The sequence below is a fragment of the Saccostrea echinata genome, unplaced genomic scaffold (assembly GCF_033153115.1).
Source record: "Saccostrea echinata isolate AGI-Se365-2 ecotype Australia unplaced genomic scaffold, CSIRO_AGI_Sech_v1 ptg000054l, whole genome shotgun sequence".
Classification (NCBI taxonomy): Eukaryota; Metazoa; Mollusca; class Bivalvia; order Ostreida; family Ostreidae; genus Saccostrea; species Saccostrea echinata.
The window spans coordinates 20,746,801-20,766,051 of NW_026889803.1; the positions used below are offsets into that span (position 1 = coordinate 20,746,801).

General features: G+C 33.7%; 2 protein-coding genes across 2 annotated transcripts; one reads left to right on the forward strand and one right to left on the reverse strand.

The window, feature by feature from the left end:
• The first annotated feature begins 1,313 nt into the window (after positions 1–1,313).
• LOC133204525 (sedoheptulokinase-like) lies at positions 1,314–4,287 on the forward strand. The gene is made up of 4 exons (XM_061340271.1): positions 1,314–1,924; positions 2,435–2,610; positions 3,477–3,674; positions 3,819–4,287. The coding sequence occupies exons 1-4, from the start codon at positions 1,314–1,316 to the stop codon at positions 4,226–4,228; spliced, it is 1,395 nt and encodes a 464-aa protein (XP_061196255.1). The 3' UTR covers positions 4,229–4,287.
• A 4,505-nt stretch (positions 4,288–8,792) lies between these two features.
• Positions 8,793–17,773, reverse strand: LOC133205368 (uncharacterized). The gene is made up of 9 exons (XM_061341168.1): positions 17,541–17,773; positions 17,185–17,288; positions 15,193–15,338; positions 14,565–14,680; positions 14,207–14,360; positions 13,093–13,244; positions 12,415–12,546; positions 11,987–12,224; positions 8,793–9,242 (listed from the first exon to the last, which is right to left on the reverse strand). Exons 1-9 carry the CDS (start codon positions 17,767–17,769, stop codon positions 9,104–9,106), a joined length of 1,410 nt encoding a protein of 469 aa, XP_061197152.1. The 5' UTR covers positions 17,770–17,773; the 3' UTR covers positions 8,793–9,103.
• Positions 17,774–19,251: the final 1,478 nt, after the last annotated feature.

A 19,251-nucleotide genomic window follows, 5' to 3' on the forward strand; every position in this document is an offset into this window, starting at 1 on the left:
TCTTGCTAACTCCCTCAATGATATACTTTAACTGTATACTAATATGGAAATTTTCAATTAAAAGCCGCCCCTACCATTTTTTGAACCTTCACATGACGTTGAATGTAATATTCCATTGAAATCAAATGTTTTAGTAATTTTTTTAAACCCTACACTTGTATATAATTTGTTGAATTGAGTGTTCATATATAGAAAACAATTACCAAGTTCAGCTATAAGCGTAAACATGACTGTTCTGTATGTATTAAGGACCCACCATACACTGAGGAAAATGTTTTTTGGACATTGAGAAAATCATAATTTATGAAGGTGTTAATTATTAAGATTATTTACTTCATTTAACCCCAAGAAAAATGTTCAAAGACAACGAAGTGCATGTATATCATTAATTAAGAAATCACTATACTGATTCCTTAAATGAGAAAAGTACAGACATATTAAGTGTTCAAAGTAATTAATCTAAGCCTAATGAATACTTTAATTGATTTCAGATTGAGTAATGCACTGTAGAATTCCATGCATTTGTTTGATTTTAGATGTTAAGGCAGATCCCTCTAAAAGCATAGAGAAATACCATGGAAAAAGAACTCTATTAGTCAGAATGTTAGTATGCAATGTAATGAGGGTTCATAATGTGGAAAAAATGAACCGGTTTATTATCGCCCTCTATATGAAAGAATTACTAAATTACTAAACTCCCAAAGCAAGAAAAAATGTGTCAACTTTGCACTGAAGAAGTGATCTGCTTACGTGTGTTGCAATAATGTTATTGTTTGGGGAGGGGTGGGGCGGGGGGGGGGGGAGAGAAGGTTGTGTTGTTGAGGCATTGTACCCCAAGCTTCTTTTCATATATTCACTGGCATGTATCTTAAACAGGAAATTGTTTTCATACAATGTTTTGTGTGTGTGTGTGTGTGTGTGTGAAAACATCATCATCAGTGCGGAAATATACAAAACTAACCGGTTTGATTCCCTTTTTAGCGACATCCATTCGCTTCCTGGTTTTTAAGGTATGCTCAATGTTCGATGAACTAAAATGAAAAGCCCAATATTTCTCCAGTATAGATGTGTCATGCAATAAGAGTTATCATAATTTTATAATCGAATAGGACATTTTTCATAAATAATATTTTCCCTACCAGGACATTTTGCGAAAACATTGACACCACCGTCCTAAGATTGACGATTATTATAGAGAGAGTAAAGGAATGCGTCACAAGCAAAAAATTGATCTAGCTTACTTTTATAGCACTTTTAATACCATGTCAAATGTTAAAATATTTTTACACTGATTTTACTGTAAATTTCAGACAATGCCAGGGTTATATTTTATGGGTATCGATTTGGGAACAACATCGGTGAAAATAAGTATTGCGCTAAATGGGAAACAAGTTGCTTCAGTCTCTCAACCAACAAAAGCAGATACAAAGAGCAGTGTAGGGAGTGCTGGGTTTGAGCAAGATGTAGCTATAATATTATCCACAGTGCAATCATGTATGAAAGAGTTATCTCCAGAAACCCTTTCTTCTGTGAAGAAAATTTGCATCACAGGACAGATGCATGGAGTTGTGCTTTGGTGCTCAAAACATTTAAACAAATTTTACATCCAAGAAAACAATGCATTTAATGTTCAGCACACCAGCCGTCTTTATACATGGCAAGACCAGCGATGCTCAGCAGAATTTCTAACTTCCCTTCCAAAACCATGTTCCCATCTGCCTTTATCAACTGGACATGGTAATGCTACCTTGTTCTGGTTGTCCCGGTACCAACCAGACTTCTTAACCAGTTTTGATAGGGCTGGAACAATTATGGATTTCTTAATTTGTGTGTTGTGTGGATTGGAATTCCCCATCACGTCCAATCAACTTGCTGCTAGCTGGGGATATTTTGATTCAAGCACAGGGTGTTGGAATAAGGAGATGTAAGTAAAATGTTTGATATTTTGTATAAATGTGTACAATAGCTATTTGGATCACAAATACTTGTACTTATTTTCAAGTTCATTGAAGTGTGTATAAATATAAATATCTAATAAAACTTCATAACTTCCATGCTTAACACACAACTTATTAATAAATGAGTAAAAGTCGTGTAATTTTGTTACCCATATATTTATTCAATTGCTTTGATGATAAGAAGAACTAATGAGCATTTTATCAAAGATTCATTATTGTGTGTCTTTGCATAGAAATATTTTTTGAGGTGAGCATTGATGTACAGTTGAACTTGTGTATCTTGAACACAGATATCTCAAAAACCAGGGATATGTCGAAGTCATTTTGAAGTCCCAACTGCTTATTCTCTAAGTATTTTACCCTGGATATCTCGAATCCTTGGTTATCTCAAAGTATTTTCTTGGTCCCTTCAAGTTTGAGATAACAAAAGTTTGACTGTATATGAATGTAATCATGGTAATGTCTTTGTCTCACAGATTGGGACAGAAATCATTTCCATTCCATCTGCTTCCACAAGTGTTGAATCCTGGTGAAAAAGCTGGTACTCTGCAGTTTGACTGGTTCAGCATAAAGAAAGGCACACCAGTTTTAGTTGCTCTGGGAGACACACAGTGTGCTGTGTACTCAGTTCTAAGTAATCCAGATGAGGCAGGTGAGTTTATTTTACATCTCTAATCCAGATTAGGCAGTTGAGCTTACTTTATGTTTACTATTCCATCTCTAATCCAAGTGAGGCATGTGAGCTTATCTTATTTTTTTAACTTCTACAATCCACATGAGGCCAATGGACTTACCTTATGTTTACAATACTTCTCTAATCCAGATGAGGCAAGTGAGCTTACCTTATGTTAACAATTTCTTCATTAATCCAGATGTTTACCTTATTTTTACATTTACTTTTATAATTAATCCACATGAGGCAGATGAGGTTACCTTATGTTTTCAATTACTTCTATAATCCAGATGAGACATGTGAGTTTACCTTAAGTTTACACTTAAGTCTATAAACAATATGAGGCAGGTAAATTTACCTTATGTTTACAAATCCATTTATAATCAAGTTTAGGCAGGTGAGCTTATAGTTTCAATTACTTCTGTAATCCAGATGAGACAAGTGAGTTTACCTTATGTTTACAATTACATGTAACAAGTGAATTTACCTATGTTTACAATTACTTATTTAATCCAGATAAGGCATTTGAGTTTATCTTAGGCTTACAATTGCTTCAATAATATGGATTGCTTATAGATATATCTGTACACTGTACAAGTATTTACATACACAATCTATTAGTAAAGCATGAATCCAAAACCTATGCAAAACATGTATTAAAGCTTGAATAAAATATTAGATTTAAGGAAACTTGGCAGATGCATAACAAGATAAAGAATTGTTATGACCAGTTTTGTGAATAATTGGAGGAAAAACAAATAACTTCGAGTTGGCAAAAGATTTGTTGTAAGTTTGTATAAATCTTTATCACTTTGCAAACAATGATTGTATGTTAAATGTTTCAGTGTTGAATTTGGGAACTTCTTGCCAAATGGCTTTCCCAGAATTCCTTGAGACAGTCCCAACATTCCCAGAATCCTCTTCTCCTGTGCAGTTTTTCCCTTACTTTAATAACCAGTATTTGGCTGTGGCCGCTAGTCTAAATGGTGGAAATGTTCTCTCTCAGTTTGTCAGCATGTTACAAAACTGGATCGCAGCTTTTGGTAAGCCATAAAAAAATAAACAAACTGCTTCCAATGCATGGTTAGCAATGCATGGTTGCAATTCATTCTTTTCTTGTGAAACAATTAAAGACATAAAAAAGTTTGTATGCACCAGATATTTGAATTTATGTTAAATTCTTTCAGGCTGTGTCAAGAGTAAAGAGGATATATGGAAAACCCTCTTAGAGTCATCTCCTAAAACAAACAAGAATGAGAATCCTATAAAGATCCATCCCACCATATTTGGAGAAAGGCATGCCCCTTCACAGTACGGAAAAGTATCTGGAATCACAGCTAGCAATATGGACCTTCACAGTGTGTTTAATGCACTCTGTAAAGGAATAATAGAAAACATCACCAGAATGGTGTCTCCTTCCTATCTAAAACAAAAGGGAGTCAAAAAATTGTTAGGGACAGGATCTGTGATACATAAAAATCCCATCATTCAAAGAGAGGTCATGACCCAATATGGTGACATTGATGTGGAATTGGGTAGAGAGTGTGACTCTGCCTTTGGTGCTGCCCTCTTCTGCGAGGCCACGGACAGTTCATGATTTGATTTACAAGACTGTATGTACATGTACATTCATATCAAATAAAGAGCTTTATTAGATATACAGTGTATGTTCTTTATGATGGAAATTCATGTTCTGGTTATGTGTGTTGGTTAATTTCATACACCTACAGTCATTACACGTACACATTAATGCAACCCTTGTTTTAAGTCTGCTAACTAGAGATTTTGTGTTAATGTTATGATACAATTTTTTTTTCTACATACATGTATTCTGCATGTACAGTGTACATTATGCTTTGTCTACAGTATGCAAAGTCGTGCTTACCACTTATAATGTAATCAATGTAATCAGTAATGACATGACAGACAGTGGTAATTAATGACTAATTAATGGCACTAATATAGACCATAAGTTAAAGAATGTTTAAATCACTAAATAAATACACAAGTTCTCTTTGTGAACATCTGTAATAAAACATAATACAGTCAAACCTCGTTATCTTGAACTCATTGGGACCAAGAAAAAAATATCAGAGGATTCGAGATATCCAGGGTAAAATACTTAAAGAATAAGGGGTTGGGACTTCCAAATCACTTTGACATATACATGGTATTCGAGATATCAATGTTTGAGATACCGAAGTTCAACTGTACATATATTTTCCCTTACAAGTACTGAGGGTACTTTATTAATAAATTTGAGAGCAGGTATCTTTACCTTTATAGGAATGATTATAAGGTCAGGTCTACGGTGAAGGTACTTTTCACTTTTAATGAATGAAGAATAATATATTATAAAGAGAATTTAAAGTTTCTTAAAGAAATATTCAAATATTATCAACAGTAATAATATTTGTATCAAAATCACAGGTTATTGACAAGACAATATCAAAAATAGTGCATTTTTAAAGCATTATGCTACATATGTATAACTTATGATGCTACAGTACTGTGTTTACTGAGGTATTCAGATACAGTGATATGTATAATTTTTATAAGTGTCATGGTGAATCCATATATTAAAAAAATAGTAAACAACAAAAATCATAGAAGAAAACTTAAAACCTCACAACAGATGAGAAAGCAAGGTACCGTTACCAAGAATGGTTCATTGACCAATAAAAACAATATGCTGACCTTTACTGTGAAAATCACTAATTCTCCGGGGGGGGGGGGGGGGGGGGGGGGGGGGGGTTGTTATTGTGGTAAGAAGAGACCCACAAATTCATGTCCTCCATGAAATGTAAAATTTCTAATATATATCATCTCAACACTTCTTCCATGACGAAATCAAATACTCTTGAACCAATAAATTTTCATCAAACCATGAAAATTTGACCCCATGAAAATAAAAATTTTTACATTATAGTCAAAATTATTGATTTTGAAATGTCTTATAAACCCATAATATCATGTTTTTGGAAAAGGGGGGGGGGGGAGCAGGCTATTTTTTTTTATCCATTTTTATCCATCAAACATCTTGCAAACATTACCCTTTACTTAAAATTCTTTTTTATATATAAGAAAATTCATTTGCATAATGATGACTTATAAACAAATTTGTACTTGATTAATAATTTAGGAAGTAACCCTTATAGCCTTTTACCTAATCCATATTTCAACTTAATCTCTCCATGACTAAAGTTAAGGACAGAAGACCCCTTTTTAAAATCTATTTATCAATTAAAGGATGCTTGTTCAATTTTATTTAGTAGTTCTGGAAAAGAAATAAAAATTACTCACCAAACTTTTGTAAAAAAAAAATTGGTACATAAACCAAACCCAAATTTAGCGGTACATTCCTTTTAGAGATTTGAAAGATTTAGAGATTTTTTGGACAAGTTTTTCTTAATTTTACCCCGGTTATAAAACAACAATTTCTTTTAAAAAATGTATCTTTTGTTCAAAGTACTAGAAACATTCTTGAATATTGTGGCTCTGCCGATTATCGGTATGAACTATTTATAGCATATGTATGTCACAACATGTACAGTGTAGTGAAAACTACTATTAAAGTGTCTAAAAGCAGACATAATGCCTCTTTCTACAATATGTATATTGTCTAATGTAAACTAGATAATATTTTTTCCACAGTAAACACTGCAAAAAAAACAAAACAAAAAAACAAAAAAACCAAAAAAAAAAAACCCCAAAAACCCAAAAACAATCAATAAAATTAAAAGAAGATGCAACAATAAGAATAATATATGCTGTATAATAAATAAATTGGTGCTGGTATGCTCAGTTACAGCTATATCAAAAGATAAATAGTATCATTATGCTATTATATCATGCACATTACTATGGTTACTCAACTGGGCAACGTTTTTTCTACCGGCAAAATATATTGTACAAATTAATTTTATACCATATGTACCTTACATTGACTTTAGTATACATGCCAAGTTTAGTGAAAATCTACCGTCTGGTTTTTTTTAGGGACCATCTCAAAATACAGGTACATTTACTATAGGATTATATAGAAAAATACCATTTTTTCGCACTTCGGAGCAAATTGTACAAATGCTACTACAGACTTTTTGCTCAAATTATATTATTTGATGGGTAACACTATATTGTACATTTTGTGCAAGAAACTCAAAATTCTACCGTCTAGTTTTCAGAGGGGGCATCTCAAAATGTCAAAATTCATGATATTTTCCTGTTTTTATGGAGTACAACAAAACATGACAGATACCACAGATTTACATAAAAAATTATAAAAATGATTGCTAGATTCTCAATTTCCTATGTTTAAAATTTTAAGAGCATGTATTTTATACTTTTTATTTTATGGCATAATTAATGACCCCGCTTAAAGAACTTCGGTTATTCATAACGTCAAAAACACACTATTACGACGTCTATCTATACCCATCATTTGAAAAATCGTTTAAAAAATCAGTTATTTAGAAACATAAGTAGATTTTTTAACCTGATATTTCCGACATTTGTTAATTTTTATAAATTATGTAAAAATAGTTGCTTTAAAAGAGTAAATACGCTTTATTTTACTATGCTGCGCGAAGTATTGCGCCATGAAAACCCCAGTCGGCCCCCTTAAGTCTCTGTTCTTCAATGTTGAGAAACTCAATGTAAATGAATTATAGATGTAGATTATTTCATCAACTTTAAACTTTCAAAATATTTAATACAGTAAATACATCATGATACACAGGTGTATGTTTTAATGTCCCGCAATATGTAAATTGAATATATGTCATGTATATTTCTGTAAATCATTACATCCCTATAAATTACATACCAAGGATAAGTGGAATTAAGAAATAATACGATTTAAATGGAGAAACTGATGACATTTGCCTGCAAATTTGGACTATAAATCACTGTTTACATACTAGTATACAGGAAAGTTTGAATATATTTGCTTGCAAAACATCTTCTTCAGTTCAAGGTTATAAATATGAGGACGGAAAATGAAAAAAATATCCAAAATATAAAGATGTAACAAAATACCCAACAAACTTTGGGACATATAAAAATTTTAAAAATTGCATTGCAAATACTATATTATAAACAAAAATATATTTTTAGGCAAGGACCAAAAACCATGAGTCAGTAAAGTGTATTATATAATAAAGTTATGTGACCAGCACATATGCATACATTTTGTTATATCAGTCAATATGTTCTAATTCAAATAAAGTTTTTAAAAAACTTGCACCAGGACAGGCCTCTTGTTCAAAATTCATATTATGCATTTATAATGTACATACAGTCACACCTCATGATCTTGAACATGTTAGATCCAAAAAAAAAAAAAGATTCAAGAAACTGAGGTTAAAATTATAAAGGAAAAGTGATTGAGACTTCCAACTTGCATCAACATATCCATGATATTTGAGGTTTCAATGTTCAACTGTACTTTCTAAACATACATGTATATATAAATATGTATCTATCATATATGCAGTGTGTAGAAATATATATTGGAATAAATTTAGTTCTTTCTAATTAATTACATGAACTATCACCAATGTCCAGGATCTGATTTTTGTAATAATTCATAACTGTGTACAAAATCACTCTAAAAGAGTGAATATATCACAATTGTTGTCTTTACTTAGAAACACATGATTCAAAACATCATAAGCTTATAATCTGATGAAATAAACTATCCACAAATTTTCAATTTATGTGCATCTGAATGAAAAAGCTAATCAATTGAGGTACAAATACAAGGAATGTTTTTCATTTTTTTGAACAGTTGATAAGGGCACACAGTTGGACTTTTCACACTTGTAAACATATTTATCAAATAGTGCTGCCGTAATTCCTGAATCAGACGTGTGAAATGTTAAATTAGTTCTTACCCTCATGAACTTTGCAAAAATGAAAGTCATGTCAATTTGACTGGGAAGGGGGGGGGGGGGGGGGGGGAGGAGAGTAAATTTTTGATTTTTTTTTCAATGTTATGATTATACATTCAAATTCTTTTAATTAAATTTGGGCTGGTCAAATAAATGGTACCCGCCCCCCTTCCCAGTTTATCATTTGCACCAGTTTTCAATATCTCTTCTACAAACCTGATTAAACACTGCCATTCATTATTCTTTGGCAATCTAAGTAAATTGATTTTATCTAAATGTTACAGAATACATATAAATAAATGCATGTGCAATAAACTGTAATTTACATATATCAAAGACTAGCAGAATAATATTTGTGCTATACAGAACTAATAAATTCTATGGTGAAGACAAATCCTTTGAAACGTACCAAGAGCTAAATTACAGTTTTACTTTTTTCTTTTCTCTCAAACATTTCATACAATAATATCACACATCAAAGCATCTAAATGCTTTGTTCTTGGCACTAATTTCTAATTTGAGCAATTGTTGTCCGTCTCCCATATAACCAGACCATCTGTAACCTGTGTACTAGGCAGCCATTAGTTTTCCTCTGTGAGCAGACGGATTTCCTCAGCGAGGACTTTTGTAATGTGCATGGCCTTGTCCACCTTTTCTCCTCCTATCTGGAGTAGTGCTGCCTGTGCTGCCTCTCGTACATGGGAAATGAAATCATTCCTCCTGCAATGTTTTCACAGATTTAAACAAGAGGCCCAAGGGCCTTAACGGTCACCTGAGTACAATACAACAATTTAGAGGATCCATAGAGTATTAAAATGAAATGAAAGGTGAAGCTTTGTTGCCCAAAAGCAAGAAAAATAGGGTGATCAGGATCAACAAAATAATTAGTCTACTATTCATTAACAGTTCATAAATTATGTTCTAATCTGTTCCCCATTTATCACTATCACCATACAGTATATTAAGAAACTATCAGTGCTTTTGTACTATTTTAATTCCTTGTTGTAATCTCTTACATTGGCCTCTTTTGGTCTTTGATGAACATTTAATAAGACAAGTTATTTTTGTCTCATTTTTATTTATCTATTACTTACAAGTCCACATGATCATTAAAACTATGAAAATACTTTTTGTACTATACAATAAAAATTCTTGCATAATTCTCTTATTCTATTAATTTTTCAAGTACATTATTTACAATGATTAATTATCAAAAGTAAACGGCAAAGGGGAATAACTCCTCTCAGTAGAATGCAAATTAATTGAGCCCTGGCTAGGACCAGAACACTTGAACAAATGGTCCAGATGTTCAAAAATCTGGTAAAAATACCTTTCCTTATAACAACTTTTACACTTTTTGCCTCTGATATGCCCAAGTGCAGAGAAGATTTTTAAAGAAATAATGCATTTTCACTACAGATTCACTATATTATCAATAGAGCCCCTCCACCCCCCCCCCCCCCCCCCCCTTCACCACCGAGAAACACCAGAGCCTCTCACCCTGGGACCAGAAGTTTCAAGTTTGCTCATCATAAGTAATCACTTTGTTTAACTGCCTAACATTAAGGAGCAGACAGGATTATTTAATAGAATTAATGCATTTCCACTACATTATCAACAGCCCCACCCTTATACCAGCACATCTGACCCAGGGGTCATGCAATTCACTACTCTGGAAGAAGCACTCTTGCTCATCATAACTATATACTTAGTTTCTTTCCTTTTTAAACAGGAACAGAAAAGAATATTTTCAAGGAAATTTTGATTTTTCACTATATAATCAATAGAGCCCCCCCCCCCTCCCCCCCACCTTTTGACCAGAACCCTTGACCCTGGGGCCATGAAATTCACAATTTTAGAAGAGGCATCCTTGCATATCATAACAATGTACTTAGTTTGTTTAAATAGTACCCAGGGGCAGAGAAGAAGATTTTCAAAGAAATAATTCACCTTCACTGTAGGAGCTATATAGCCCCACCCTAGCACAAGAACCCCTGTCCCTGGGGCCATGAATTTCACAATTTTGGAAGAGGTGTCCTTGCTTATCATAACAATGTACTTAGTTTGTTTAAATAATACCCAGAAGCAGAGAAGAAGATTTTTAAAGCATTAATGCATTTTCACTATATAATAAATAGAGCCCCTCCCTAACATCAGAACCCCTGACCCAGGGGCCATGAAATTCACAATTTTGGTAGAGTTACTCTTGCTTATCATAACTATGTATTTAATTTGTTTCAATAATACCCAGGAGTAGAGAAGACGATTTTCAAAGAAATAATGCACTTTCACAATATGAACTATATAGCCCCCCCCCCCCCCCAGCACCAGAACCCCTTACCCTTGGGCTATGAATTTCATAATTTTGGTAGAGTCACTCTTGCTTATCATAACTATGTATTTAATTTGTTTCAATAATACCAAGGAGTAGAGAAGAAGATTTTTAAAGAAATAATGCACTTTCACTATATGATCTATATACCCCCCCCCCCCAGCACCAGAACCCCTGACCCTGGGGCCATGAATTTCACAATTTTGGTAGAGTCACCCTTGCTGATCATAACTCTGTATCTAATTTGTTTAAATAATATCCAGGAGTAGAGAAGAAGATTTTCAAAGAAATAATGCACTTTCACTATACGATCTATATAGCCCCACCCTAGCACCAGAACCCCTGACCCTGGGGCCATGAATTTCACAATTTTGGTAGAGTCACCCTTGCTTATCATAACTATGTATTCAATTTGTTTCAATAATACCCAGGAGTAGAGAAGAAGATTTTCAAAGAAATAATGCACTTTCACTATATGATCAATATAGCCCCGCCCTAGCACCAGAACCCCTGACCCTGGGGCCATGAATTTCACAATTTTGGTAGAGGGCTCAATGCTTATTACAATCATGTCAACAGTTTGACTGCTTGATGTCCAGGAGTAAAGAAGAAGATTTTTAAAGATTGCATTAATTTTGATGGTTTTAGCCCCACCCCTCAGGCCCCAGGGGGGCAGGGACCATGAAATTCATAATTTTTGTTCCCCTTCACACATAGATGCCATATGCAAAAATTGGCTGAAATTGGTTCAGCGGTTTCAGAGAAGAAGCTGAAAATGTTCAAATGTTAACACACGACGGACGACGACGGACGAAAACAGATAGCAATAGGTCACCTGAGTGACTCAGGTGACCTAAAAAAAAACTGGACAATTGAAACCTTATCCTACTTATTCTGATAGAAGTATAGGGACCTATATACTAGTCTATACCCCCAGAAGGTCCCTGATTAGAACAAATGGAAGCAATCACAGTTATGCAACTTATATGTAATTTACTTTTAGTCTTTTATATTTTCTATATAGACATATGTCAAAATATCAAGCAAGCATTTGACAAAATATTGGTCAAGCTTGTCACCTGTATTTTAAATTAGCATTCTGATACAATACCAAAAGGATTTGTTCATTTACCACAAATGTAGAAGTTTTGGCACAGCTGCCTTTGCTTTCATATGTCCAAGTGCCAAACATCCAGCCTCCCTGACAAGTCGATCTTTGTCTTTCAGACACTTGAGGAGGACATTGATGGTGGACTTGTCCTGGTTTCCTGTTTTGGCTAGGGACACAGCTGCTACTGCCCTGATGTTTGAATCCTGATTTCTGAGTAAATCTCTCAGAGATTCTATCACCGAGGCACTTTGGTATTTACCTTAAGTTTTAAAAAAAATCGCTTTCTACATTTTTTTGTTTTAACTTTTTACATATTTTGGTACATAAGGAAAAAACACATTACATCATATATTGTTTCTGTCATAAAGATAAGGTATGAAAGCAAGTTTATAAAGAAAAATATTTCCACAACTGATTTACTTCAAAAGGGAGATATAAATAGTATATACCAAGATTTTCTATAGCATCAACTCTAACAGTGGAATCCATGGCAAACACGTCTTTCATGGCATACATATCCTGTGCATAAGATGTCACTCTCTCCCAAAGTGCCTGCACCTCTCCATCCACTGTGCAAAATTCTACAAGGGAAAAACTTTTTTTTTGAATTTTAACAACTGAAATTTGCTCTAACATAGCCTCAGAGAAACCTGTGAAAAATTAGCAGTCCAATGACAATTCCGGTGGAAAGAAGGCAATCTAAAAAGATTACAAATAAAGCAAGAATTATAATGGGTTGTCTCAAAGGATGTAAAGTCCATTTCTAAACTTATTAACAGTGTTTCATGAATGGGGATGTCAAATACATATATGCCTGGTTTAGTGTGTCATACTGTATATCACTATAATAAGTCTGTTTAATTGAACCTCTATGAAGTACTATACATAGAAATTAATATTAAGTTCAGAACCTGAAACAAAGCTACTTGACAATGACCCCCCCCCCCCCCCCCCCCCCCATTGAAGCACTGAATGGTTTTGTTTGATTAATGTAAAATTTCAACTAATAATACAAGTTTGCTGATTTTTGTGACTAGAAAGGAAAATGAAAATTATATATAATTCAGATTCCCTCTGTAATGTTCAATGAAAAACTGCAAGAATAAACTTTAAGAATATCTGAATACCTGTAAGACTCTCTGGAGTAATGATCTCCATTTCTGTATCCACTGACATGGAAATTTCCTCTTTTAAGTTGTTGATTAACCATGTCTGATCTTCCAAAGGATACACTTTGTTTAAATCATCCTTGTAATATTTCTGAAAGTCTTCAGCAAATCTGAAAACAGATCACCAATAAAAAAAAAGTGTACATATTAACTGACTTCAGGTATTACTTTTTTAATAAGAGTTGATTGAAAAACTATCATGTACCAAAATATGTAATTTACTTGTTCAACAAACTATGTCATCATTTTACATGTATATACATTTGTTTATCATTTATGGAGCTCTGGTAGACTTTATATTCACAGTATGTGTCTTTTATTAACTTATGCAGATAACATGTATAAATCTTTGACAATTGTAATTTTTAAATTTTTTTTTTTTTTAGTTTGACAATCATTTTATACATTTGTAGAAGTTTGGGCTTTACGGACTGTGGATATTGGCCTGGATAGCTCAGTGGTTAGAGCACCTGACTAGTAATGCAGGGGTAACAGGTTTGATTCCCGGTCCAGCCATATGTTTTCTTCATGCATTTCTTCTTTCCTACTATATTTGGTGGCCAGTGGGGGGGGGGGGGGGGCTTGTTAAGGTTACAGTGTATGTGTAAATTACTAATTCCTGGCAGGGCCCTAGAACTTGTGTCTTCAAGGTCAAAGACTGTTTAAGGAGGGAGGAATGTAGAAGTTCGGGCTTTACAGACCGTGGATATCGGCATGGATAGCTCAGTGGTTAGAGCACCTGACTAGTAATGCAGGGGTCCCGGGTTCGATTCCCAGTCCAGCCATATGTTTTCTTCATGCATTTCTCCTTTTCTACTACACATTGTATGTTTTACAAGGAAAGGATTTACTGTAAAATAACTTGTATCCATAATACATTATAAAATTTTTTCTAAATTTTAACTCCCAAATATAATTCAGTATCATAATAGCTATTTCACAACATATGGTTTTCCCCATTCTAGCTAGCTTTTCCTGTTTGTAGTACAATTTACCCTAGTAATTTTATAGCTAGAAAGTAAAACGTCAAAGGGGATTAACTCTTGTAAAATTTTTAATTTTTGTCACTTACTGGTTCAGTTCCACACTGTCCTTGTCTTTGTAGAATTTATTCCAATACACTGTTGGATTTTCTGACAAGTGAGGATCAATATAAATTGACTTCTGCCTCTGAAATCTTTTCTGCCTCTCCTTTAATCTTTCTGTTACCTTATGACCAAGTTTTGCTATGAAAAAGTGAGGGGAAAAAAATCTAAATTATCTTGTAATACCTGAATGAAATCTAGCTGTTGTAATTCTCAAAATTATTATTTTGAACACTTCATCAATTAAATATGAATTTTCCAGTTCTTAAAATTTGTTGTAAAAATAATTAAGATTATAAAGAAAAATCCTTGTATATAATGTTATGATCAAGTGTTATTTATTACCTTCCTTTTCTTGATCTTCAAGTTCTGTTTTTAGTTTTGACAACAATTCCTGGAACCCCTCATCAAAATTATCAGGATCAAGTGAAGTCCATTCTAGACTGGCTAATTGTAGTTTCCTTTTTAAAGAAAACAAACAAGAAATCACTAAAGATTCAATAAAATAAAAAGTTAATAGTTTAATAACTAATGGATTAACTGCTCATTTAAACATAGAATTGAGACAAAAACAATCCTGTATGCCATACATGTTTTAATCTACAAGAATTATTGTGTCTTTTTTTAACTTATTTATGAAATAAAGTTTGAAGATGATAGTTTAATTACCTAGGACAGAGGTAAATTAACAAACTTAAATAAACTTGAAAATCACAACAAATTATCCCTTTTATTTCTAATTAGTAAGAATCCATTTTAGCCGAGTTTCTATTCATTTAAGATAATGCATACTTTCCTTTGGAAAATTTATTCACGGTTATCATCATTCTTCATTTCATTAATAATTAAAAACAAAACATTGAGACTGAAACACAAATATTGTTTGACTGGTGCAGGAAATATTTGCAAATGAATGACAGTAAAAAATCTTTGTGATAATTCTGAACTTTAAGACATGAATCAATTAACTTACATTCCAGTATCCATAATAGCATATATTTCTTCCTTGGGTTGTATAGCCACTGGAAACATGGCTTTCTTTGATATGTAAGCTAAGGCCACCTCATCCTGACAGTACTTTGATTTCACTGTAGAGGTACTCAGCAAAGAGACAAAGAGCTGAAATGAAGTTCTCCAAATTATATTTTTTCCGTTCTCTGCATAAGTTTTTTACAAGATGCTTTATAAGTATTCCTACAATTTTTTTCCGATTACAAGTAAGTCTCACTGATTATGTAACAGGTAGGGAGCAAAGTTTGACTGACCATGCCAGAATTTCAGGCATGGATCCAAGAATTTTTTCCAGGGGGGAGGGGAATTTTCAAGAAATTTCTTGATAAGCAAAAAAAAAAAAAAAATTTAAAGTCCTTTCCTAAACCTATTGGCAAGCCAAAAAAACAAACAAACCCTAAAATCCATTCCTATAAACATGAAAGAAATCTATTTCATGGTGGTGGTGGTTGGATCCAGCTTTTCTAAGTTTTTCAGTATATTTTTAAAAATCTATTTTATTTATTTGCAGTATGTACTAGATCCACACATGGATTTGAACCCAGAATCCAAAATTCTAAACAGGTGATCTAACGGCTGAGCTCTCACACCAGTAAACAATACTGCCTGACTATCTTCCTGTCTTAACCCTTAGAGACACAAACCAAGATAACATCAGGCTAGGTGGCACTATTTGAATAATTTAAAGATATGCTTGATATATAAAAGTAGTTAAAATTAGTGATGCTAGATCAGTTTATTAAACAAGAGGCCCAGGGGGTATGATTTGAAGAAAATTGAATCTACACTAACTAGGAATGCTTACTTATTTTTTTTTTTTTTTTTGACTAAATGTGACTTTTTTCCCTTCAAGTTTGAAATTTCATTGTGGCCTCACCCTACCCCTGGGGGTCATGATTTTGAACAAACTTGAATCTACACTACCTGAGGATGCTTCCATATAAATATGACCAACCATGACTGTGTTGTTCTTGAGAAGAAGATTTTTAAGGATATTTCCTATATATTCCTATGTTAAACTTTGTCCGTCCATTGTTGCCCCACCCTACCCCCCGGGGTCATGATTTGTACAAACTTGAATCTACACCACCTGAGGATGCTCCCATATAAATATGACTAATCATGACTTTGCTGTCCTTAAGAAGATTTTTAAAGATTTTTCCTATATACTCCTATGTTAAACTTTGATCATCCAATGTGGCTCCACCCTACCCCCGGGGATCATGATTTGAACAAACTTGAATCTACTCCACCTAAAGAATGCTTCCATATACTAGTAATTATGACTAATCATAACTTGGCTGTTCTTGAGAAGAAGATTTTTGAAGATTTTTCCTATATATTCCTATGTAAAACTTTGACCGTCCATTGTGGCTCCACCCTGCCCCTGGGGATCATGATTTGAACAAACTTGAATCTACACTACCTGAGGATGCTTTCACATAAATATGACCAATCATTGCTTTGCTGTTCTTGAGAAGATTTTTAAAGATTTTTTCTATATATTCCTATGTAAAACTTTGATCATCCATTGTGGCACCACCCTACCCCTGGGGGTCATGATTTGAAGAAACTTGAATATACACTACCTGACAATAATTCCAAATAAGTTTCATCTCTCCTGGGCCATTGGTTCTTGAGAAGAAGATTTTTCAATGATGCCATTAATTTTTCACTATTTCGTAATTATCTCCCCTTGGAGGAGGGCATGGCCCTTCATTTGAACAAATTTGAATCCCCTTCACCCAAGGATACTCTGTGCCAAGTTTGGTTGAAATTGGCCCTGTAGTTCTGGAGAAGAAGATGAAATTGTGAAAAGTTTATAACGACGACAACGCCGATGACAGACAACAGACAGATTTCGATCAGAAAAGCTCACTTGAGCCTTCGGCTCAGGTGAGCTAAAAAAACAACACATAAGGTCTGTTAAAAATCACTGTTGTTTTATGAATACCTTTGCATCTAGAATGGCTTGACCAATTTTGCTGAGAAAATCCACTCCTGCACCAAGTCCGACAACATCCACCCAAACACTAATTCCATTTATCTCTAGGTTCTCTGAAATGAACAGGTATACTTCAAGTGATCATGTCTGAATAACACATACATGGTATCCCCCCTCACTGGTCAGCAAATAAACCCCCATCTCCATAAGTACAGATACAAATAATTATATTCACTTTGAATGATGGCAAATCCCAGTTGATAAGATCTCAGATTGAAGCTTACCTCTCTTTGTGCAGTTACTGTATTCATTGGAATGTTTTTTTTTCTTTCCTTTTTAAATTTATAAATTTTTGTCAGACTTACCTCTTAGTTTAGCCATCATTTCTTTGTCCTGGTGACTGTAGCTGATCATGAGATCTCGGTTGGAAACAGACTCCTGTCTCTTTAAATCTGACTTGTCCGGATTTTCTGGAACTTCATGAGGAGAAAAAGTGTTTTCAGATTTCTCAGTCCCTGTTGATTGAGTCTTTGGCTGTGTGGACTTGATTGTAGTGGGGGTCTCCTTTTGTCTTGTGCTGGGTTTTGAGCCCATCTTTATTCTATCAAAACAAAATAGTAGGGCAAGTTTATTACACATGAACTTATAATATGAAATGGCAAATTTACAGAAAAAACTTGAAATAAAAATAAAAAAGCACTCTTATCACTAATATCAAAACAACGAAAATGGATATGGGTTGAATAAAAAAAATTATATCCTACCTATTCTTTTTCAGAAAAAAGAGTTCTCAGTAATACTTAACATGTATTCAAACACAACCAACATTTCAAGACCATTTGAAGTCTACCGTCCTAAACATACTGGGGTCATTTTATACAAAGTCTTATTTTATCCAATCAAGCTAGTTCAACGTTCAACCAAGTACATGTGCATGGCAGGGGTAGACAAATAGAATTTTTCAGTACTTGCCCTCGGACAGGTTACCATCGTAAAATTACTTGTCCTACCAAAAAATATGCTTGTCCCACTTTTTCTTAATTAACATAAAAATAAAGCATTATCGTTAAACATTAAATTATTTCTCAACTGATACACTACATGGGGACCAAACTAGACATAAAATCACTTAATTTTTTGCACGGAAAAATTTAGGGGTAAGTCTTGTTCCAGGGAGATTTCTTAGCTTGTGCAGTGCGCATAATTTAAACTTTTCTCTGTATTACTTTAACATCCCAAAAATACTGAAAGAGAGAGAAAATTTTTTTTTGAATATTATAAAGTATTTGATTATGAAAACCACCACTGCATGTCGATTGTGACTTTCAGTGATCGCTAGTCAACAGCTCCAATTTTAATATCAGTATAACACGTTTGTACTCACGGCATGAATTTTTACATTATTTTTTACAATACCTAAAAAGGTCTAAAATCCTCTTCAACTTTTTTGGCATGGAATCGATAGCTGCTATGTTTTACGTCCTGTGTGTATTTTAACTACACATAAATGGGTAAATTCTAGAGGAGTTCCGACCAAGTATTCGATGTAGTGATGAACAGCAGCGAAAAACAGGTGCTCTACTGTGATTCATTACATTTCAACAGCGATAAAACAAACTACATTTGATTTTTTGTTAACTGGAGAAGCACTTGTCCGCGGGCAGGTACCACTTATCAAATAACTTGCCCGCCAAACAAAATTGGTTGTCCCGGGCGTCGGGCAATGCTATTTGTCTAGCCCTGCATGGCACATGCAGACAAAAAAAAAATAATAATAAAAGGCAATTCACATTATCTGATTTGGTTTTATTTCATATTTTGTACATATTGATATCAAGCACAATTTACAGCAGGCAGTAGACATGGTAGAAGAATTAACGCTTCACAAAACATTTGCTGGGTAAGTGGGTCTCCACTGACACAACACACACAACCAAAACACTGCCTTAAACTTGTACTATAACTTATTTAACAGCTTAAATAAAACTTTTCCATACTCTGTCGGTTGATTAACAAGGCAAATACCATTACTCTATTGTATTTTTCGTTTATAAATTGCAAAATCTTTACGAGACT